General features: G+C 36.4%; 1 protein-coding gene and 1 long non-coding RNA gene across 5 annotated transcripts in view; one reads left to right on the top strand and one right to left on the bottom strand.

Annotated features, from left to right (window-relative positions):
* BBOX1 (gamma-butyrobetaine hydroxylase 1) overlaps positions 1-6300 on the top strand; it is a 60902-nt gene extending 54602 nt beyond the window's left edge. For both annotated transcript variants that reach the window (XM_004755884.3, XM_004755883.3), the window contains 2 exons: positions 3716-3882; positions 5834-6300. In XM_004755884.3, the coding sequence (XP_004755941.1) occupies positions 3716-3882; positions 5834-5994 (328 nt within the window). In that variant the 3' untranslated portion in view covers positions 5995-6300. The remainder of the gene's footprint in view (positions 1-3715; positions 3883-5833) is intronic.
* Positions 1-25531, bottom strand: part of LOC123387770 — a 206265-nt gene that overhangs the window by 113594 nt on the left and 67140 nt on the right. For 2 of the 3 annotated variants that reach the window (XR_006602266.1, XR_006602265.1), the window contains exon 2: positions 12758-12863. The exons of the other annotated variant lie outside the window; for it this stretch is intronic. This is a non-coding gene — a long non-coding RNA (uncharacterized LOC123387770). The remainder of the gene's footprint in view (positions 1-12757; positions 12864-25531) is intronic. 3 annotated transcript variants of the gene reach the window in all.

Below are 25531 nucleotides of genomic sequence, written 5' to 3'. Positions count from 1 at the left end.
CAGGCTTGCTAAGCTACTGTCTCTTTGCCAGTACAAACGGAGTATATTAGTGCCTACCACATACAACCAAAGTGGGAGTTATAGAGACAATAGATAGTCTCCCCTACCACAGTGTCTGGTTTTGAAAGAGCAGAATAAATTGCTAATTCTATAAACTCCAACACAACTACTAGTGATAGACTTCAGTTTCAGTTCTGAGCTTCGACAGACCAAAGCAAGGACATAATCAATTTGCAAACACATCTAAAGTGTGACATAAATTTCTCCTGCAGATCCCAGTAAAATGTGATGTGGTAGGCAATGCCACAGTGATACATATATCTCCACAACAAATTCAAGTGGTCCCATCAAATATCACATCTCTCAATGAGACAGACTAGTGTAACTAACAAGGAGTATTCATGGCACCAACTCTGATTTCAGGAAAGGATACTACAGTCCTTTTACTGGGTTCTTTTGTTGGCATCACTGATAACATTTTGCTTTTGCTGATTTGCAGTCATTAGGATGCTTGTTTAGGTTTAAACATTTGCCCTTAATGCATTGCTATAATGTAACCAGTTACTCCTTGTCTTTGGAGGCATTTTACCCTTCCTTAGCATGTAACTCTGCATTGGGACCTCCCTTTCATTCTTTGGCTGCACACAGAATGCTTACAGAGACTCAATTTTGCATTTTAGTTTGATCTTTGAGATGTCAACCAATCTTCTTCTCTAACACTGTTCAATCCTTAGAATGTCTTCCCTAAACCTCAAAACTAAATTTTTCTATTTCCCCAATATCATTTCTGAAAATACTAAATTATGAATTTATATCTTATTTTTTTCTCAAATAGAAAGTAAACACCAGGAAAAGGAGACAGAGAATGTCTCTCTCTCTTGATCTCTCTCTCTCTCTCTTTCACTGTGAGAAAAAGAAAGAGAAAATATTGATTATTATTATCTATATATCTGAACTCTTTAGAAATGAAAGTCTAATACAATGGTCCATGGGACACAGTTCTGATTTTCCTTAAACAGTTGAGTCCCAAAATTCCTTTCACCATATTCCTTTCATATGTGAGGATATACACATGGACTCTAAAAGAAAGAGCTCATTACTAGCATAACCATTTCCATCAAGGAATTAGAGTGTTAATGAAAAAAGAAACAGATCGCCAGAGTGGCTTGTGTAGATCTCCAAGAAGTTTCAAAGTCATGACAACCTTGTCAGTGACACAGAGGATGGCACAAAGGGTGTGATCATTAGATGTATAGAAAATAGCATAGGAAGAGAGGAAGGAAAATGATCCAAGAGCAGTAAGGCTAGAATCTTAAGATTAGAAGACAAAATCACCTCAAACTGAAAGAGTCTGAAACCCACAGTGTAAATGCTAACAGAGCAAATGAAATGTCAGACACTGTCCCTTGTGCCACTCAAATCAGAGGCCCACAATCTCTTCTGCTGACTGACCTTTTCCTTGACTCTTTGTTCATCAAGCCACAACCTACAGGTCACAGAGCATTCTTTATCTATGTGGAGGGGAAGGAGGGAGAGCACTCCTTGCCTACTCAGACATATTTGCTTTTTAATCAATATATATATAAATTCTGATTTTAAGAATCCAAGAACCCTATTCAAAACCTGTTCCTTTCTTTCACTTTCTTTCCCCAGTGTGGGTTCAATAGGTAGTTAGTTTTCCATCACTATCAAAAAGCAAAGAGTTAGAGCTAATGACCAGTTCTTAGAGTTCACCATTACAATTGCCTTAGGCTCTGAGGATTGAGTATTAATCTGAGTGACAAAGCACAGGGACCCAGAGAGCCACAGTTTATATACCACAGGCAATCACATTTTTCTCCTATATCCTGACTTGTTGATAATGGTTTACTCTGTGTCTTTGGTCAGCTAAGTGTGATCCAGACCCAAAATCAGTGTCACCAAGCCCTTGGGTACATGTGACTGTCTCTTTGGTTTGACCCATCAGGTCTGGTCCCCTACAGCTGTAGGGTCATAGTACCACCTCCTGGGCTGGCCCAGGAACAACTCTAGACACTTTGCCACCATCTTCGCCCACTTTCAGTTTTTATTTATCCTTTCTTTTGGAGTTAGTAGATGTTTTAGGACTGGCACTAGTTTACCTTCCCAATAAGCTTAAAAATATATCTTCCTTTTGCTTTGTGTGTAAAGAGTGCTCATGCTGTGCTAATGATAATAAGCATAGATTAAATTAAAACATAATGGTGTGTTTTTACATCAAAAATAATATTACCTTACATTGTCATGATCATGATGCATATTCTAAGGAAGGATAGAGAGATCACAATATACTACCTCAAAAATACTAGAAAGACCTTGGTATTCTTCCAAGGAACTAAAAAAAGTTTAGAGAGTCACATATGCAATGAATATTTACTGCTTATTATGTGCAGGCTCTATGTTAAGTGCTGAGAATACAACATTAAATGAGATAGAGTATTGGTCTTCTAAAAGCCTATCTACTGAGATACAGAGTATAGATAGAGAGATATGAAGAACATATCTCAGGCTAGATTCTTCTTTTGTCCGTGTCTTGGTTTCCCTACCTGTAAACTAGGGATTGAATTAGAACAGTGAATTTCAAACTTTAGAAAATGGATTTTTCTTCCCAATCATGCTTCAAAAAAAATTATACTTAAAACCCTAATAAAGGGTTGACCCATGAACTTGTAACATTAAAAGTACTTCGATACATAAAAGCTACTATTTTAAAGAGTGAAGAATGAATTCATTTCCTGAAATACAAAAAAAAAAAAAAATTTAACTTGAATCTTTCAACAACTTTTTTTTTTAATTAATTTGAATCACTCTAGCACTTATGTAGTAAGTCTTCAAAAAATACCTGCTAAATGGATGGAAAACATGAAAAGATACTCAACATCATTAATCATCAGAGAAATGCCACCACAATGAACTATCACCTCATTGAGCAACACCACAATTGAGCTATCACCACAATGAGCAACACCACAATGAGCTGTCACCTCACATCTGTCAGAATGGCTAAAATTAAACACACAAGAAACAACAATTGTTGATGAGGATGTGGAGAAAAGGCATCTTTGTGCACTGCTGGTGAGAAAGCAAACTGGTACAGTCACTGTGGAAAACAGTACAGAGATTCCTCAAAAAGTTAAAAATAGAATTACTCCACAATGTAGAATTTAAGAATCAAGACAAAGAAAAAGAGAGAGAAAGAGAGACAAACGAAGAAACAAACTTTTAGCTACAGAGAACAAACTGATGGTTGCCAGAGGGGAAGGGGGTGGAGAAATTGGGGAAAGAGTAAAGGGGATTAAAAGCTCACTTTTCTTTTATTTTTATTTTAATTTTTTAATTTTTTTAAATTTCTTCTCAGTGTATCAGAATTCATTGTTTATGCACTATACCCAGTAAAAGCACACTTTTCTTGATGAGCATTGGATGATGGATAGAATTGCTATATCCCTATATTATACACGTGAAGCTTAATATAACACTGTATGTTAACTATACTGAATTGGAAACCTTTTAAAAACTGCTAAATGAATAAAGAACAAATGAATATATCATCCCATAGATAACCTTACTACCTTTTGTACATGTTTTTGGATTCTTTAATACTGTATTTGACACATCTTCCAAGACAAATTGACCCTCAGAAATGTAAATAAGTACCTTATGGCTTTTTAACTTTTTTTCTCTTTAAAAAAAACAGATTAGATGATAAAGGCCAAGTGGTTCGCATCAACTTCAATAATGCAACCAGAGACACGGTATTTGATGCACCCGTCGAAAGAGTTCAGCCTTTCTATGCTGCTCTGAAGGAGTTTGTTGACCTCATGAACTGTAAAGACTCCAAGTTTACTTTCAAGATGAATCCAGGTCAGTGGAAACACATTTTCTTAAACAACTGGATGTTCTTCAAGTTTAACCGTGTAGAGCAAGATCTCGAGCAGTTTTTCTCAAATACGGCATGTGAAACACAGAATTTTGTGAGCAGCCCCCGCCTCTGCTCTGTTGCCTCTCCAGACATAAAAATATTCATTCTTAGCAAACTCCTAGGTAACCTTTAAGCACACCAAAATTCAATAACCTCCAACCTAAAGAAGAAATATGTGAAAGACAAGCTACAAGCCAAATGAAATCTCATGTCTGAGGTCAAGGCTGATAACTTATACTTTCTGCCCTGATAACCAGACAATATGAACTGCAGATTCTACTTAATTCTTCTATCCCAGTAAACAAGTAAAATTATCCCCATGATTCTCACTCATGAAGTACATGGGTCATGTTTACTCATTTAGCTTATCTGATCTGGAAGAGACAGTACTACCTGAAATAAAGCAGTATTTGAAATAGTCCAGCTACTTGAAATACAGGAACAGAAAGCATTGCATTTGTTCTGGACCATCTCTACTCAGTGAAGTGACCTCAAACTTGAGGCTTTCCCTATCTATAGTAAAAAGCAGAATTTCTCTCTATTACTGATGTGGCCAAGTGAAAGATATTCTTTTTTTTTTTTTTTTTTTTTTTTTTTTTTTTATTTATTTTTTTTTTTAATTTTGTATTTTTTATAAACATATATTTTTATCCCCAGGGGTACAGGTCTGTGAATCACCAAGTTTACACACTTCACAGCACTCACCAAATCACATACCCTCCCCAATGTCCATAATCCCACCCCCTTCTCCCAAACCCCCTCCCCCCGGCAACCCTCAGTTTGTTTTGTGAGATTAAAGATATTCTTAATGTCTGATTACTTTTTGAATTGATCTTTGGCATGATAAAGTGATACTAGAAATCTTTATAAATCCACTGACATGCAGTCACCACAGGCTGACTTTAAGAGCAGTAACATTTAAAATTGAAATACCAGGAAAGAAAAATAACAAAAAATAGAAGTTGGAATCTAAACTCCACTATGTAATGGTAGTGTAGCTTCGGGTAAATCCCTCAGCTTCCTGGAGCCTCTCTTTTCTCACACAAAAAGATGAGCTAACACTCTTTTCAGGACTTTTATGAGGCTTAGAAATAATGTACACAAAATATTAGGAACATACAAGACAAACCAAGTCACTATCCTTATAATTATCTGAAGCTGCTTAATTGGAAATAAATATATCTAAGTAAGAGCAAAATAACGACCAGGAAGAACAATTCAAAGTTTTACACAAAGATAATATTTTAAGTAGAAATTATAAAAATGTATACAGATGCCTATACTTTAAAAGTCAAAAGGTCTAAAGCAGTTTGCGTCCAATGGTCTGATTTCTGTGAAAAAATAAATGTACAGTTTTCAGTCAGAGAAAGACAAATACCATATGATTTCACTCATCTGTGGAATTTAAGAAACACAAGAGATGAATATAGAGGGGAGAAAGAAAGGGGAGGAAGCAAACCATAAAACAGACTCTTAACTATAGAGAACAAACTGGGGGCTGATGGAAGGAGGTGGGCGGGTGTTGGGCTAAATGGGTGATGGTTATTAAGGGAGGACAATTGTTGTGGTGAGCCCTATGTAAGTGATGAATCACTAGATTCCACTCCTGCAACAAATATTACACTATATGTTAATGAACTAGAATTTAGATAAAAACTTGAAACAAACCAAAAAATGAGACTAAGAAACACAGTTTCTTTTTTCTTTTTTTTATATTTTTTTAAATTTTTTTGATAAACATATACTGATAAACATAGACCCTGGAGTACAGGTCTTTGCACACTGTTGCTTGATGTGAACAAAGTAGCAATGCTATCTTACATTTTACATTCTCTAGCTTCATAAATAATTTAAACTCATGATTGTTCACGTTGAAAAAAATCTTTTGTCTAGGTGATGTGATTACTTTTGATAACTGGCGTTTACTTCATGGCCGACGTAGCTACGAAGCGGGAACTGAGATATCCCGCCATCTAGAAGGAGCTTACGCCGACTGGGATGTGGTCATGTCAAGGCTTCGTATCTTAAGGCAGAGTATCCAGAATAGAAACTGAATCTCCCGTCTATAATTTCAGTAAGATTCCAACTATAAGACATGACAAGGTTGTCTTCACAGACCATGATCCATGTCATTTCCATATTAATTTCTTTCACATTGAACATGTCACCTTTCTTGGACGGGTTTTCTTTTCTTTGTAATCATATATAATGCCAACTTTTTAGATGTTTTAGCAGTGTTCTTTCTATATACAAAGCATTTCTTCTGCTCTATTGTATGTAGGATCTAATTTCTTTTGCCTATATATGAGTCTCCAGAATGCCTACAAATAGTTGTATCAAATAAAACTTTTTCAAATAAACCCTTTTTTAAAAAAGATTTTGTTTCAAATAAAGCTTGTGTTTCAAATAAAACTTGTCTCACATAAAACATGTTTCTGCTCTGTTGTCTGTAGAGTCTCAGTTTTCATGACTGCATGTGACTGTCCTTGGCATGATTGGAAAAAGGCTTTGTATTTTCAAAGACCTGTTTTATTCACTTTTATTATAGATATTTATTATCCAAATTTTCAGAACTCAACAACATGTGATCTCAACATTTACTTTAACAGTTAAATTATGACACCAAACCCAAACATGTCAAATTTAGAAAAAAACCTAGTCTCCCTAAATTTCTCTTGCTTTAAGTAAACACTCTAAGGATTGCCAGAATAGCTTATACCTGTCTGTGAATCAGTTCTCATTCCTTGCCTTCAACTAAAAACTAAAAACCTTTCCTTCAACTAAGAACACACAAGCAAGGTGCATGTAACCCTCCATACACAGACACAATAACTACTAACCTCGGGACAGCTTCACCTGCTAATCTTGCCTTACTCTATGGCCACTCCTTATCTCCAATGGTGGAACACAGATGTCACTGTCAGTCATGGAAGTCCTGCTCCTGTTGAGCCCACTCCCCTTGCTACCCCTGCTGGGAGCAAATTACCATTTGCTGAAATCCTGGTAATACATAGATTTTTAGTCAATACTTGTGGGGACCTAACAAGTCCTCTTATTTTTAAAGTGTTAATGACTATGTCCACTGCAGAGCTCTACCTGTTGCCATAAGACCAACTGAAAAACTCTACTTCTGTTCATGTGTTACTTCTACTTCGCACCCCACTGGGTGTCCATGGCACTGGGAGGCTAGATCACAGGTGCTATGAGCCCACGCCAGCACACCCTTCTGATTCTCTAAACTCTGGTATTGAGTCCACATCACCAGTTCAGACTCCACTTTCTCTGACAACACTGCCTTTTTCTGGGCCTTCATTGTCCTTTCCTATCATCTGGTCTTGATCAAGGTTATGGTAATATATCATGTATGATTAATGTCTTTGAACTTTGAAAGGAATGGGTTGGGTTCTCAATCTCATCTCCCATAAGGCACTCTTATGGAACAGGTGATTTCAATAGAGGCATGGCTTGATTCTAACAGGCAGCATCCAATACCTAAAAATAATTTTCCAGAGTGACCTAGCTCTATCCATTTACAGCATCTAAACCCTAGGCACTTGCCAGGCTAAAATGACTTACCATAATTTCCTTCATTCAGCAGATATGTATCATATAGCTGGTATATGTCATGCACTCTGCTAGACTAAGGACATAGAAGGACTTGAGATGTGCCTGCTTATAGTCTGGTAGGGGAACAGATAAGGATATAGATGATGATCTGGTTCACAGGAACACAACGAAGCCAGACTAGGAAGATTGATTGAAGCTTCAGTCTCAGTTGAATGGATGTCAGTCGTAGTTTTTCAGGCAAAGAAGGTAACGTGACTGTCCAAGTCGAAGGGCAGATGAGGCACAGAGAACTGAGAGTGCATGTGTTAAAGTGAAAAACCATGGAATAGCAGTGGTGTAAACTCTGGGACTGGATGCCTAGGTTCAAACTCTAATGATGACAGTTAACTGTGTGCTTGGACATATAATCATCTCCCCTGAGGCCTCAGTTTTTCTATCTATAAGTGAGACTAGTAACAGTTCTTATCTCATTAAATTTTTATAAGCATTAAATGAAAATTCATGTAAAGCAATGTTTTCCCAAACGTCTCAAATGATGAGTCAGACGTTGATGTGTGTGTGTGTGTTGTTTTTAAGTTTTTTAAGTTAAGTTTATGTGCATGCACACACATCTTTTTTTGGCTTTTTAAGTTTTTATTTTAATTCCAGTTAACATACCATTAGTTTGTTCTCTATAATTAAGAGTCTCTTTCTTGGTTTGTCTCTCTTTTTACCTTTCTCATTTGTTTTCTTAAATTCCACATATGAATGTAATCATATGGTATTTGTCTTTCTCTGACTGACTTATTTCACTTAGCATTATATGCTCTAGCTCCTTCTATGTCATTGTAAATGGCCATATTTTACTTTTTATGGCTGAATAAAATTCCATACACACACACACACACACACACACATCACATCTTCTTTGTATACTTGGACTGATTCCATATCTAGGCTATTGTAAATAATGCTGCTATAAACAGAGGGGAGCATGTATCCCTTCAAATTAGTGTTTTTGTATTCTTTGGGTCAATACCCACTGGGGTGATTGTTGGATCATAGGTAATTCTATTTTCAACTTTTTAAGGAAACTCCATACTGTTTTTCACAGTGGCTGTACAACTTTATGTTCCCACCAATAGTGTATGAAAGCTCCTTTTTCTCCACATCCTTGTCAACACCTGTTATCTCTTGTGTTATTAATTTTAGCCATTCTGACAAGTGTGAAGAGATCTCTCATTGTAGTGTTGATTTGCATTTCCCTGATAATGAGTGATGTTGAGCATCTTTTCATGTGTCTGTTGGCCATCTGGATATCTTCTTTGAAAAAAACGTCTATTCATGTATTCTGCCCATCTTTTAATTGGATTATTTGGCTTTTGGGTGTTGAGTTTTAGAAGTTCTTCATAGATTCTGGGAACTAGTTCTTTATCAGGTATGTCATTTGTAAATATCTTCTCCCATTCCATAGGCTGGCTTTTAGTTTTGTTGACTGTTTCCTTCTCTGTGTAGAAGGTTCTATTTTAATGAAATCCAAATCATTTATTTTTGCTTTAGTTTCTCTTGCCTCAGGAGATATATCTAGAAAGAAGTTGCTATGGCTGATGTCAAAAAAACTACTGCCTGTGTTCTCTTCTACGATTTTTATGATTCCAGGTCTTATATTTTGATCTTTAATCTATTATGAATTTATTTTTTTTAAGATTTTATTTATTTATTTGACAGAGAGAGATCACAAGTAGGCAGAGAGAGAGGGGGGAGGAAGCAGGCTCCCCACTGAGCAGAGAGCCGATGCAGGGCTCTCGATCCCAAGACCCTGAGATCATGACCTGAGCCGAAGGCAGCAGCTTAAACCACTGAGCCACCCAGGTGCCCCATATTATGAATTTATTTTTGTGTATGGTGTAAGAAAGTGGTCCAGTTTCTTTCTTTCTTTTTTTTTTTTTTTTGCATGTTGCTGACCAGTTTTCCCAACTCCATTTGTTGAAGAGACTTTTTCCCATTGCATATTCTTTCTTGCTTTGTCAAAGATTAATTGACCATAGACTTATAGGTTCTTATCTGGCCTTTCTATGCTTTTCCATTGATCTATGTGTCTATTTTTACACCAGTACCATACTGTTTTGATTACTACAGCTTTGTAACATAACGTGAAGTCTGGAACTGTGATGCCTCCAGTTTTGCTTTGCTTTTCAAGATTGCTTTGGCTCTTCAGGATCTTTTGTGATTCCATACAAATTTAAGAATTTGTTCTAGTTCTGTGAATGTGCATTTTTTTTAAAGATTTTATTTATTTATTTATTTGACAGAGAGAGAAATCACAAGTAGGCAGAGAAGCAAGCATGGGGGGGTGGGGGAAAGCAGCCTCCATGCTGAGCAGAGAGCCCGATGCGGGGCTAAATCCCAGGACCCTGAGATCATGACTCAAGCTGAAGGCAGTGGCTTAACCCACTGAGCCACCCAGATGCCCAAATGTGCATGTTTTAATACAACTTCCTAGTCTCATTCCCTAAGAATTATAATTCAGGGGATCTAGGATAAGGACCAGGAACTGTATTTTTATCAAAGATTTCAGGTAATATACCTCATCAGAAAAGTCTGAAAAATACTGATGTAAAAGCATTTAGTATCATTTCTAGGTGAAAGTAAATACTCAATGGATGTTAACTATTATTAGTTATAATAACAGAGGTTGTAGAGGAAGAGGATAGATTAGGATAAAAAGAGATATATGAAGATGGAGACAGAGATGGGGCCAAGTCATGAAATGTTGAAATGTGGGCACCTGGGTGGCTCAGTGGGTTAAAGCCTCTGCCTTCAGCTCAGGTCATGATCCCAGGGTCCTGGGATCGAGCCCCACATTGGGCTCTCTGCTCAGCAGTGAGCCTGCCTCCTCCTCTCTCTCTTGCCTTCCCTCTCTGCCTACTTGTGATCTGTGTCTGTCAAATAAATAAATTAATAAATAAAATCTTAAAAAAAAAAAGAAAGAAATGTTGAATGTATGTTGCATTAAAGAGCTGATATTTTTATCTTGAAAGCAATGAGGAGCCATTTAAAAGTTTTTAAGCATTAAAGTGCCTTGACCAGATACCCATTATTTAAAGATGCATTTGGCTATGTTGTGGATAGAATTGTAAATGAGCAAGACTAGAGGCCATAAGTCCACTTGTGAGACTGAATCTACTTACTGCAAGAAGTTGGATGAGAAATTAGGAAGGATTGAATGAGAATGCTTGGATGATGGCAAAGGAGAGGAGAGATATTTAGAAGCCAAATCTAGAGGACCTATATAAAGAAGGAGGAAGATGTTTAAGATGTCTCCTGGGTTTCTACTTGGGAAAGATACATTAACAGTAATTCCAAGTACAAGGAGAGAAACCACAACAACAGAAACAAGCTTGTGGGCAAGAAAACAAATCCACTTTTGAACAGACTGAATTTGAATTGCCCCCGAGTTAGTCCACTTGGCAGCTGGATGTATAGACACACACAGAGCTCAGGACAGACACCTGGAATGGAGTGCTCCATTTGGAAAGTATATAGATGGTGGATGAAATCATCACTTGCTTTCCTGGAGACATTTAGTGATTGTGACCAAGGTCACAAGCCTCATGGTAGGATGATAAGCTAATGATATTGGCCTAGTTTGTGGAATCAGTTACACTTTGAACATAAAGAATCTGCAGTGGCTTATATTCAAACTCAGCTAGACCTCTTACATATTGTATTTTGTTGTTAGAAGACAGCATTCCAAGCCAGCACCCCATGGCCTGGCTGTTTCCTTCTCTGTCAGGAATTATTTCTGCCCTGGAAAGGAGGGATAGAAAGATTGGATGCAGTTTCAACAATTTCTAAAGTGTTATATAGGACATGACATATTATGGGCTACGGCAGCTGGTGTCGACTAAAGATGATTGGGTTTCCTGGATATAATGGTCTAAAGATTTGACTTTCCCCCAAACTCATAATAGATCTGAGGTAACTTGGAATGGAATTTACCCATATTTGGCAGCATGGATTCTTACTGTCTGTTCCATTGCTCTGATTTGACTTGGAGAATATTAGCTGCTTGGCTGGTGAATCGGAATAACTCCACAGGTCACGAGAATGACATGTCACAGAGTATCTTCACTGGTCTCTATTTCTCCCTCTAGCCAGCCACTAAAAGGTGAGTAAGTGAATACTGGTACAGGGAATTTATACAAAAAAAGGAATTCCATGGAGAAACTAAGTGTCACTGAGGGTAATTTCACTGTTCAGGAATTTAAACTGGGAAATAGGAAACATTTTATAAACAAAAGTACCCCTTTATGTTAAATATCATTTTGAGGACACATTTGAACTGAAATATCTTGCAATGAAAATGTGATTTGGTTGGACTTAATGGCTTGGAACATACCTTTCTGTCTCTGCACAGCTGCCTGGAATACTCTTCCCTACTATCTTTTAAGCCTAGAAAGTTCTCCTTCCTCCTTTAAAATTCAGTTTAAGTTTCATCTCCCCTGTGAGACCCTTCCTAATTTTTCTAGTATGGCTTAAGTACCCCTCTCCTCTGGCTTCCATTGAGACTTACATACATGTTTGTATATCTATCCATTCATTCTAGCAATATTTTTGAGCATGCTGTACTGTGTACCAGACACTGTTTGGTGCACTGGTAATACCATGGTGAGCAAGGCAGACGTAAGGGCTCTCTTAGAGCTAGTGGTCTAGTGGCAATATAAGACATTGATCAAATGATCATTAGAAATTAATGATCATTAATTTCTAATGATCATTAGAAATTAATAATTTTGAATGATGGCAAATGCTATGGATGGAAAGCCCAAGAAGCTACAGGAGCATAGAATAAGAGGATAGGACTAATAAAAAGAAAGTGGGCCTGAGGAAAGTCTTCCCTGAGGAAGCAGCTTTTGAGCTGTTTGATGAAGAATGATATACAATGATGATGCTTTGCCTCAATTAGCAGAAACTCTAAACCTAAGAATAAGGAAATTTTTAAAAAAGATTTTATTTTATTTATTTATTTAGAGAGAGAGAGTGAGTGGGGGAAGGGACAGAGGGATAGAGAGAATCTCAGGCAGACTACCCACTGAGCTCAGAACACAACACAGGGCTCAATCTTACAACCCTGAGTCCTGACCTGAGCTGAAATCAAGAGTCAGATGTTTCACCATTTGAGCCACACAGGTGTCCCAGTACAGAAATTTTTACCTCACAAAACATGAAGTCCACAAACTTCCCAATCATGTATATCTCCATTCCTACCTCTGTGTAACTATCTTGGCTCTATCTTACTTCAAGTGTGTGCTTCATCCTCTGGTAAAGCTGGCAAAAGGGCTACTGAAGTTCCAGGTCTCACATTCAGACACAACTGCAGGAAGAGAAAGAAAGAAACAGACTTTTCTTATGTCTCCCTGTTTGAAGCATAAAATACTTTCCCAGAACCCCTGTGACAGGCTTCTCCTCGTGCCATCTCAATCAGAGTTAGGTCAAATACACTCTCCTAAACTAACTACTGGTAGAAGGAAATGGGATTTCCATGACAAACTTAAATAAGCCAGGACCTGCCCTTGGGCTGAGGAGGTGGTTTCTATCTCTAGTACACAAGGTTGAGTGGAGAAGGAGTGAATAACTAAAAAGTTGAGCTGAACATGAAGGTTAGATCACATGTGGGCAATCACCAGTGTGTGTGCTAGATAGGAGAGACTGGTCTAGAGGAAGGGGAAGCAGGCAGGGAGAGCATGCCAGCGAAAGCAAGACTGAGTAAGGACTCTGATATGGAAGGCAGCATGGTGCCTTGAAGAAAAAAAGGAAGGCCATAAGTCCAGAAGCCAGGTAGGCAACCAACAGTCTCTAATGTATTGTGAACTCTTTAGGCAGAGATATTTTCATTTGTGTCTCTCCAATACCTAAATGTTTGTGGCATTAATGAGGGGAACTAAGGTAGTTGTTCCTTGGAATTCTCTATTTTACATCCTCAATGAATCAAGTTCCATCCCCAGGATCTCATCCAAAAAAATGTCTCAATTTTTGTGCCAGGCAGGACCTCATTTCTTTCCCTGCCTTCACTGGGTAACACATTTTATCTATACACATACCAAATTTTAGCCTCAAAAGCTTTCCCAATTTTTCCCACTCTTTCCCAGAATCAGTCCATTCACCAATTTAAAATACTCTGATAGTTTCCAGTTTCCAGTCCTTGCTCCATCCTCACAGCAAGTAAAAATGCTGAACACACTGAAAAATTAACAACTCTTCTTAGCTCTGCCAGATAAGTGAGGTTATAGGGGAAATCACTGCCCTGAAAATTGCACAGACAGAAGGCAAACAGAGAATCACAACATACCAGAATAGAAACTTCAGTAGGAACCAGTGCTAGGGTAGGAAGACCTGAATTATAATTGGTAAACTGCTGAAGGCTCAATATGGACAAGTCTAAGAGAAAAAACTTATCAGACTATATCAGAGCTTAACCTACCTAAAAGATATAAAATACACAATTCTAGACTTCTTTAGCCATCCTGAGCCACCTAAAGAGGGGAACAAATTGAGAAGCATTGAAGTTCATGGTCCAGAAGCACAGACTCACCAAAAGACTGAAACTTAAACATAGGATTACAGAGTACTTCCCTTCCCCAATCACATCTTATCACTACCTTATTAAAGGACTATTTATCACCAATCCTTTTACCTCATATATCATGTCCACCTTTCAACAAAAAATTATAAGGCTTACTAAAAGATTAAAAAAAAAAAAAAAACAGAGCTTGAAGAGACTGAGTAAATCTCAGAACCAGAGTCAGATATGGTAGGCATGTTGGAATTACCAGACCAGTAATTCTAAAAAAACAAAAACAAACAAACAAAAAAAAACTGTGATTAATACATTAAGAATTTAATAGAAAAACAGACAACACACAATAACACATGGGTAGTATAATCAGGGAGGTGTAAATTCTAAGAAATAATCAAAAAGAAATGTTAGAGATCAAAAAAACTCAACAGAAATGAAGAATAACTTTGATGGGCTCATAAGTGAAGTAGACCCAGATGAGGAAAGAATATCTGAACTTGAGGATGTGAAAGTAGAAATTTCTAAAACTGAAAAGAAAAAAAAATAGACCAGAACATCCAAGGACTGTGGGACAGCTATAACTTGAATATGATTGATTTGATTTTCTATCTAGATGGCCTATGCACTGCTAGAAGTAGGATACTGAAGTCCCCTACTGTTATTATATTATTGTCTATCTCTTGTTTCAGAGCTTTTAGTATCTTCTTGGTGTATCTAGGTGCTGTGATTCATATAAGGGGTTCATACCCAAAATATATAAAAAACTCAGACAACTCAATAACCACCACTACCACCAATCCATTTGAAAAATGGGCAGAGGAACTAAATAGACATTTTTCTAGAGAAGACATATGAAAATGATTGACAGGTCCATGAATAGATGCTCATCATTAATTATCAGGGAAATGCAATCAAACCACAATGAGATATAAGCTCACATCTTAGAATAGCTATCACCCAAAGACAAGAGATAAGTGTTGCAAGGACATGGAAAAAAGGGACCGCTTGTGCACTGTTGATGGAAATGCAAACTGGTGCAGCCACTATGGAAAACAGTGTGGAGGTTTCTCAAAAAATTAAAAATAAAAATACCATATGGTTCAATAATTCCACTTATGGCTATATATGCAAAGAAAATAAAAGCAGGATATCAAAGATACATCTCCACCCCCATGTCTATTGCAGCATTATTTATAATAGCCAAGATATGGAAACAACATAAGTCCATCAGTGGATGAACAGATAAAGATGATTTTATGTAGATATAGATATAGATATAGATATATAGATATACACACACATACATAATATATAGTAATGTATAAAAACAATACAGATAATACTCTATTGCATTCATATACTATGTATCTACATATATGCTATATATATATCTGTATTATTTGTATATATACAACAGAATATTATTTAGCCTTGAGAAAGAAGGAAATACTGCCATTTACAACAGCATGAAGGGACCTTGACGGCATTATGCTAAGTGAAATAAGTCAAAAAAGAAAGACAAACACTGTATGTTAGAGATAATAATACTATACTGTATACATGAAATTTGCTGGGAGATTCTATCTTAAATATTCTCACCACAAAGAGTGCTGTGAAGTGTGTAAACCTGGCGATTCACAGACCTGTACCCCTGGGAATAAAAATATATGTTTATAAAAAATAAAAAATTTAAAAAAAAATATTCTCACCACAAAAAGAAATAGTAATTATGTGACATTATAAAAGTGTTAGTTAATAGTATGGTAGTAATCATATTACAAAATATAAATGCATGATATCAAAACATCAAATATCTTAAATTTATACAATGTTATATGTCAATTATATCTCAATAAAGTTGAGAAAAAATGATATACTATAAGTATACCATGAACAGATTTGGAATTTCATTTCTGCTTAAAGTGTAATATTTTTTATAACTCCGTTATAGTTTTAATGATTTGAAAAAAGAAACAGATGGAATTAGCAAATGTAATATTCTTGCTTAAATACTATGTACCTGATATAATCATTTAAATATTTGAGTAACATTAAGGGCCATTTCTTTTGAGGAAAAAAGATAATTTTTTCTCAGCTTTTATTATAGAATTTTTGTCCGATAGTCACCTATGGTTGATTTTTCAGAGGTTGCTTTATAAATTTGGACTTCTTTTATCCCAGAAGTAATGAAATAATCATTTGCATGATCATCTAATAAACATGTAAATTTATAAAGCAGAAACTAGTCTTAAATAGTATTTAATTTATTGTTTCCCAAAGTATGCCAATATCATTAACACTAGGTACAATTGTTTTAGAGCTCCAGGGGTAGACTTTTAAAATTCTTTAATTGTTCTATATTTTATAGTTACGATTTTCTAATTATAGTAAGTGATGATTGTTTTCCATTTGTGGCAATAGGATAAAGCTTTTTAGAAAATGAACCTTAAGTAACTATTAAAAGAAAAATATTTCTAATATTATAGGTGGTACTATTTTGAAGGTGGTAGCACATTGGCCAAAGTTTGGAAAATGCTGATCATTTTATGAACAAGCAAGCAGAATGGAAAAAAGAAATTACTTTTCATGACTATATATAACAACATGTGTTATTGTTCATATATTGTTATATGAACAATTCAAACACAAGTATGGATTTCCAGTTCAGTCCTCTTTCCACTTTTCTACACTATGAGTATTTCAATTTCCTGTGGAATTAGGTTGTCTATTTGGTATTTCTAAATTTCTGACCCTCTGAAGTCATCCCAGAAATGATTCAGAGACAAAAGTGACAAAGGTCATTTGAGGATTTAATAAACATGGGCTCTAAATCAGTGCAAAAGTGACCAAATTATGGAGTGTAGAAGAAGAACTTTGGAAGCTTGTTTAAAATGCAGACTCCCGATATAGCTCCCTTTGGTTCCAGCAGGCTTGGTCTACAAATCTTGACATTTAACAGATATCCTAGGGATAGGGATGTAGGTGGCCTACGGACCACACTTTCAGAAACAGTGTTCTGATCACATGATCCCAATGAAGCATTCCAGTCCTGACCAAAAAAGCCTCTGGAACCTTTAAGCCATGTATTGTATGATCTTGCTCAAGACATCCCTTCTTTTCTTTTGGTACAGGAGTAGCAAAGGGAGACATCCTAGAGAGGGTCTCCTTACACTACTGTATATTATTAGGGGTCACCAACTCTCCCTGCAAACTGAACATCCCTACAAACTGAAATCAAAGGTTTATTTGGGTAGTTAATTAACCAGGGTCTCTTTTTTGCCCTGGACATTGTTAGATTCACACTATGCAGTACACTTGGGAGCCAGGACATACTCCATGAATAGTTGCTGATTAAAGAGGCAAAGTATCACCTTTGGGCATAAATATTTTTTTTCTTTTGAAAATAATTCAAATTTTACATCTGGTAGAAGAAATGTTTTCCTTCCTTTTATTTTTGGAGAAAGTGGCTTTTCCAATGGTCATACTGTAATGTGCCCAGGAAGATGCTGGTGGTAAATGTTCTCAAATTACTGAAATGAATATAATGAGAAAACACTTCCACTGAGTGCATAAAGGGTGTTTTTGGCTTATTTTTGTATGATGTAAGCAGTGGCCCTGCCTAAGCTTTACATTCTCAGGAAGCCATATGGAAACAATCACTGTCAACGATGCTTGATAAACCCAAACACTGCTATGATTTCTCTCCAAGAAATATCAGAATGCTGACCCAGCTGCATAGTGTCCATTATATATTTAAAGACATAAATCACAAGGTTTCCCTTTCAATACATTTATGCAAAATTAACAGATCTTACCACCAGAGCTGTCCTGGGTTAAATCATACATAGAGAGACCTAATCCTTCGGCTCGTGGTGGGGAAGCAGGGTAAAGAAGATGCAATGCATATAGATATGTGGTTTTATTGTGAGACATAAATCACAGCATTTCCTTTCTAATACACTGGGGCAAAATTGCAATCCTAGTTGTTTTGAGTTAAGTCATGCAGAGAGAGACCTAATTCTTGGATCAGTGGTGGGGCAGGACCAGATGGGGGGAAAAAAAGAAGCAATGAATATAGCTATGCATATTAAAATAATCTCATTTAGTGGTTTCTATTTTTCCCCTATACAATTTGCTTTTAAATTTTAAGCAATGTCTCTGAAATGCTGAATTCAACAAAAATTCAAATGAAACTGGTGAAAGCTAACATTTAACAATCCGCAGAAAGTCTTGTTATTTTTTTCTTGGGCACAATGGGAAGTATTGGTGAGGAATAATGTACCTTCTTTCCCAGGAATGAAAAGAAGACCTGATCTCAAGTCTGAAGACTACATCTGAAACCACCACCAAATTGTTTCCCCCTGGCATTATCTGCTGAAGAAACTGAACCAAGATCCAAGTGGAAGCCTTGTAAGGAAGACTAAGATGCCATTCACTTTCCTTAAGCAGCAACCACCAGTTATGTAGCCTTTTTTTCTTTAATTTTTTAATTTTTTATAAACATATATTTTTATCCCCAGGGGTACAGGTCTGTGAATCGCCAGGTTTACACACTTCACAGCACTCACCAAAGCACATACCCTCCCCAATGTCCATAACCCCATGTAGCCTTTTAAAATAAATTTAAAAAACGGTGTGGTATTTACAAAAAAATAGGAAAAAATATGATTTACTTATTTAATAAACCAACCAAACCAGACAGCCCCTACACTGAATGCTAATTTTTGGCAAATTTTACCCTCTATATTTTGGCACACACAAAAAGTGATTCAACAAATATTTCCAATTAAGATAGGGAGCCATAGCCATCATTTGTGACTCTGGATATGTGTCTCATTTTTTGTGACAGAATGAGTCCTGAAAGTAAGTACAGTTGCGCCACTAGTGGTTCAAGACCTTAATAACAAATGCTCTTTAATCTATTCGTTATGGTATTGGTACTGAAATAGCCAAACTGATCAGTAAAATGTAATAGGGAATCCAGAAATAAAACCTACCATGTAAAAGACCTTATTGTATTGACAAATACTGTAGTTCAATTCTTAAGTAAAAGGATGGGTTATTTATTGTGAATGACATAGCAGACTATCTTTCTGGAAAAATAAACAGAAGTTTCCCCATCCCAGAAAAGAAAAAGAAATTTCCCCGTCACAATCTTACACCACCCACAAAAATAACTTATAGAGAGATGAATGATTTCAATTTTTTTTTAAAGAATAAAATCCTAAAGATATACCTAGGAGATGCATGTACAATCTGCATTGAAAATTTGAAGTTGTAAAATAGAAATTATAGCCATTAGACTATATGAAACAAATTTTTGCAACTTTTTCGTCTGAGTACAAACCAGCAGGGGCTGCTGCTGGCTCCCTGCCAAATGTCAATCCTGATGAAACCATAGACATAAGTGGGGATATATGGGTTCCCAGAACCATCAACAAAACGCAAGAAGCCCTGGAGAGAAAAATGATTATCTTGGTGCAGGGTTGGGTAAGAAATGGGTAAGTGCAGCATGCACTGGAAATGGTCTGGAAGGCAGTGAGGAGGTCCACTGGGGAAAATCTTTTTTAATTTTCTTCTTGTCTCAGACTTGTTAACCCTGGGGAAGTCATGGCTTGTTCCTTCAGCACCCAAATCAATGATAGAGCAAAAGGCGTCAGCTAAAAAGCCTTAACAAGGTAAAGAATAATTGAAAATGGGTACCACTGCCCAGATCCTACCCTCTACTTCCAAAATCCCCAAGATTGGCAATATTACAACCTATAGCCTTCACCTCTTCATGATGCTATTTTTTCTTAAGAGTTAAAAGTGGTACAAGTTCTAATTCTTTCCTCCTCAAACTCACTGAGGTAGACAGAAATGAAGGCCTGGCCTTGGCCCTTAATTAACACTCATTTCCAGAGTAATTGTTACCTTTAGGGCAATGTGATCTCACAAGACAAAATAACAATACACCTAAGGATATGACCACTGTGAAAGAGAAGCAAAGAAACAACTAAAGAACCAGAGGAGCCAATAACTTAGAATAAACATGAAAACATATTGTTAAGGAGATAAGAAAAGACAATAGTAATACGAAGCAACAGTAAATATTTATTTAAAAAGTTAGGGAAAATAACATATAAAAAATGTTGAAATAAAGAGTAAAATATATGAGACAAATAGCAGGATGAGTTCAGCAAAGAATGGATTAGGAAATTCATCATTAGGGAGATTAGAGCAAGCTAAAAAGACAATACAGTAAATTTTTTAAAATAAAATAGGATGGCAAAAATAATCCCAATGTAACTGATATTCTATAAATAAATGAGAGCCACCTTGAAGGTATTCGACTGGCCAAATGTGGGACAATTTGAACCTCAAATAAATGACTATGGCTACAGATTGCATAGTCATTCCAGAGTCCATACTAACATAAATAAATCAATGGAGGTGAATGAAAAGCTCCACCTTTCAATAGAATGCCCATTAATCGTGTGGAAGAGATAATGGAATTAAAATGCCATGATAGGGGTGCCTGGGTAGCTCAGGAGTTTAAAGCCTCTGCCTTGGGCTCAGGTCATGATCCCAGGGTCCTAGGATAGGGCCCTGCATCAGGCTCTCTGCTCAGCAGGGAGCCTGCTTCCTCCTCTGTCGCTGCCTGCCTTGCTGCCTACTTGTGATTTCTCTCTGTCAAAAAAATAAATAAAATCTTTAAAAAAAAAAAAAAAACAGAAAGAAACTAGTAGGTGAAAATTTGTTGAGGAAAAGAATATTTGCATAGTCTCAAAGTAGTTGCCCATAAAACACATTAATTACTTATTAATATAATTATGTATTATCGAGTACAAAAGTACAAAACACAGTGAGTGGACTTTAATGCAGAGACATCTTGCAGACACCATCTTAACTAAGTAATGAAAGGCAGCATCCGAAGTGATGGTTCAAACAGACACCATCTGCTTCCTTAGAAAGAACTAGGAAGAACACAGTATCATCGTGCTGTTCTTGTCAAAGGAAGAAAGTGTATAACATTAATTCAAACATGAGAAAACATCAGATAATCCAAACTGAAGAACATTCTACAAAGCAGCTTGCCTGTACTTCTCAAAAATGTCAAGGTCATGAACAACAAAGAGAAAAAATGAAAAACTCTTCCTGATTTAAGGAGACTAAAAAGATATGACAATTTAATGCAACAGGTGATCCTAGATCCTAGAGAAAAAGAAATGGGTATGTTTACAAGGGCATTATTGAGAAAATGGGCCAAAATTTAAGTGGGCTCTGGGTTTGAAAAATGGTATTATATCGATATTATTTGCCTCTAATAGCTGTCCAGTGATTTTGCAGGAGAGGGTTCTTCAAGTACTAAAGAGCGATAAGGCATTTTATCTTCAGTTTGTTCTTTCTGTAAAGTTTGAGAAATAATAATAATACAATTATAACAATTATAGATTAAGTATGTGGAGGGGAAGAATGAAAAGGCAAATATAATAAAATATTTATATAAATATATAATTTTAACTTTTAGAGAATCTGAGTTAAGATTATATAAAAATCCTTTTTACTATTCTTGCAACTTTTCAGTAAGTTTAAAGGAGAAAGGAAAGAATCTTTAAAATGGAGGTAATAATGTCTACCTTATAGATTTAAATAATATGTGTAAAGCATTTAGGGCTGTAACTCAAGCATAGAAGGTGTCCAATAAAGGAGAGCTATTCACAACCTAGAGCTCTCAAAATATATCTCTGCAGTGGTTCTAATGGGTTTTTTGAAAAAGTTTTCAGACAATTTTTTATTTCTCTTTAACTTACAAGGATACTGTAGCATGTAGGGATTTTTCAGTTATAGGAATCTCCCAGAGCTTCTGAAATCCATAAATGTGTTGACGCTTACCTTTTATCTTACGATTTTAGTAAAAGTAAGAATTCTACTGATAACCTACATTAATTATAAAGCATGTTCCCAAATGGATACTTATTGGATTCTTATGATCACCCTGTATGAAGTTAAAATGATTACTTCCATTTTACAGATGAGAACAGAGAACAATAAAAATGTTCAATGATTTATATATAATAAATAGTGGGGCACAATCCCACTTTTTGTGATTGTAAATCTAGTACATTTTTTTCTAGTTAGAATTAATATTACCATATTATTCAACACAACAGAATCTTATATGACTCAAATCAGTTTGTCTGAGACAAATAAATCTTGCCAAAACAAGATTGGCAATACTGATTAGAGGAAGCAATTTAAAAGGAAACCTGGAATATATAGGAATAAATAAATCCAGCAACAAATGTTAAAGATTCAAACAAAAAGCAATGTTAACCTTACTAACATACTTTGAAAGACCTAAAGAGTATAGAGATAAACCATGGTCCTTGGTATAAAAGTTTCATGTGGTAAATACGTCAGTTCTGTTTCAGTCAATTAATTCATAATAAAATGAAGTTAGAGCCATAATTCCAGAATTCATTTTTATTTGTTTTATTTATTTATTTGAGAGAGAGCACGCCCATGGGCAGAAGGAGAGAGGGGAAAAGCAGACTCCCTGCTGAGCAGGGGGCCCCATGTAGGGCTGATCCCAGGACACTGGGAACAGGCACTGAGCCACAGGCAGACCCTTGACCAACTGAGCCACCCAGGCGCCCCTCCATCTGGATCATTTATGAACTCTGACAAGCTATTCTAAAATTCACATAAAATGTGTAAGAATAACAAAGAACATTAAAAACAGAGTAAAGGAAGAACAAGGGTCTTCTACCCTACCAGATGTCAAAGAGAACTATGTTGTAATAACAGAAACCATGATGTTGGCACAAGAATAGAAGACTCCTTCATGGTGTAATGTAGAGTCCAGAAACATATCCACGGTTTTATTTATTATAAAAGTGATATTTTATGTCAGTACAGAAAGATGTTCTTTCCAATATTGGAAAACTATTGGCCATCCATTTTGAAAGCATTAAATTCAGACCATCTCTATCACAAGACCTCACTCTCTACACACACACACACATGCACACACACACACACACACACACACAGAAAAGCCCTTCAAACAGATTTTGGAGTTATTATAAATGTACAAATAAGAACTATCAGAGAATGTTTTATAATCCAGGAGTAGGGAAGACTTCATAGACAAGATATAAAGCCTAGAAGATAAGGGGAGGACTGGACCTCACAAAAATGTAAAACTTCTATACAACAAACAGCAACATAAATAAAGACAAAAGTTAAATGATGGACTGAAAGAAAATATTTGTAAAAATATTTAACAAATGATATTACAGAGAAAAAATTAAAAGCTACAAATTAGTTTTTAAATTATAACTTAGCTTCAGAAAGCTCTCCCATTTCTTTTCATGCTATGGGAGATGGTCCCCTGTATAGCTCCTCTATACAGCCCTCTATCAAAAGTTATTTCACTTTGCGTTAAATTTATCTGATATATGTAATCTCCTCTAGTTGATGGAGTTAACACAAACTGAGAGACACTAGCATTTACTGAGTACCTCCAATGTGAAAGGCACTGCTTAGCATTCCACACTGTTTTTCCATTATTAATGGAACTTATTTGGAATGGAAATTATTAATGGAAAATGTGGTTAAGAAACAGATGGTAAATATCTTGCCCAAGGTCATTGGGTGACTAAGGTGGAGAGTCACTGTACAAATCTAGTCTTTCTACTCTGAAGTCTGTATTTTAATTCCTATGCCTTTTGATTCTTAGTGCTCTAAGAAACTGCTACAGGATTTAGTGAATCCTGGAAGAAATGAAAAACATAATGTAGTCAAATGGAGGGAAGAGACATTTCTCTATGGTAGAGTAAGCCCCTAATAAAACAGTTCTCTAACAGATGACCATAAACATGGGAAAATACAGGAGTCAAAAAGAAAACCGGGCACCTGGGTGGCTCAGTGGGTTCAGCCTCTGCCTTCTGCTCAGGTCATGATTCCAGGGTCTTGGGATTGAGTCCCACATCGGGCTCTCTGCTCAGCGGGGAGCCTGCTTCCCCCTCTCTCTCTACCTGCCTCTCTGCCTACCTGTGATCTCTCTCTGTCAAATAAATAAATAAAATCAAAAAAAGAAAGAAAGAGAGAGAGAGAGAGAGAAAAGGAAAGCCTACCAGAGATGTCTGCAGAAGGAAAAAGACAGGCAAATTTTGAAGGGATATCAGAGCCTGGGAGGAGAGACTGGAATAGGATGAGTGTTTCCATTTTTGCTTCTCTGGCCTCTGGACCAGCTGCAGTCACAACATGATGCAGGGTGACTAGCCCACTCATAGAAACCCCTCTATCCTGATCCCTGGACAAACTAAGTAGTGGAGCCCAGAGAAACCACAGGCACCAGAAAGGGAAGAGGAGATCTCAGATGGGAGAAGTCTAAAGAAAGAGGGGCCCCAAGTTTTGCATAAAAACGCTGAACTTTATGTGCTGGACACATTCAGACAACTCACCTATAACCAAGAGAATGTCTGAGATTTAAACTTCCACCACAGCTAAGACAGACTTTCCAGTTTGAGTTTCACCAAGGTATCTGCCCACTAGAACAAAAATATCAATGCTCTTTGAAGCATTAAAATTGTATACAGAGTCCTGAAACATAAACTCACAATCCAAAATCATTCAAATGTGAAGAACAAGGAAATGGATAGCATATGGGTCATTTAAGTCCAAAAGGAAAAAAGAAAGAATGGAAAGAAAGATCTATTTGGAGAAAGAATACTGAAAAATTTCTAAATATAGTAGAAGAGATAGATAGATTGATTGATTGATCCATCCACAGGCTGAAGAACCTCAGCAAACACTAAACAGGAAAAGCATGAATAAAAATAATATCTTGGCATACTATAATCAAACTGCAGAAACCAAAGATGAAGAGAAAACACTGAAAACAACCAGAGATAAACATAGTACATAGAGGGACAGGAGGACTCAAATAACCATGAAGTTCTTATCAAGAATTATAGGGACCAAAAAAAAACCAGTAGAAACACATCTTTCAATTGCTTAAACCATCAACCTAGAACACTATATCCACTGAAATTATCTTCAAGAATGAAAGTGAAAAAAGCTGCTTTCATGTAAAATAAACTAAGAGAATAGATTGCCTGACTTATTTCACTTAGTGTGGAGTACCACAGGGGAAGGGAGGGAAAACTGAACGGAAAGAAATCAGAGAGGCAGTCAAACCATGAGAGACTCTGGACTTCAGGAAACAAACTTAGGGTTATGGAAGGGAGGGGTGATGGGTACTAAGGAAGGTGCGTGTTGGAATGAGCACTTGGGGTTATATACAACTAATGAATTGTTGAACACTACAACAGAAACTTATGATGTACTACTATATGCTGGCTAACTGAACATTTAAAAAAAAAAAAAAGATAGAGGGAATAGATTGCCAGCAAATCTATACAAAGAATACTAAAGTTCTTCAGACTGAAAGGATTTTGTAGCATAGGTAAACACAG

This window comes from Mustela putorius, unplaced genomic scaffold (genome assembly GCF_011764305.1).
Source record: "Mustela putorius furo isolate JIRA1106 unplaced genomic scaffold, ASM1176430v1.1 tig00003859_pilon_pilon_pilon, whole genome shotgun sequence".
Taxonomy (NCBI): Eukaryota; Metazoa; Chordata; class Mammalia; order Carnivora; family Mustelidae; genus Mustela; species Mustela putorius.
Note: the sequence above shows the minus strand (reverse complement) of the source record. Positions and strands in the feature narration are given on the sequence as shown.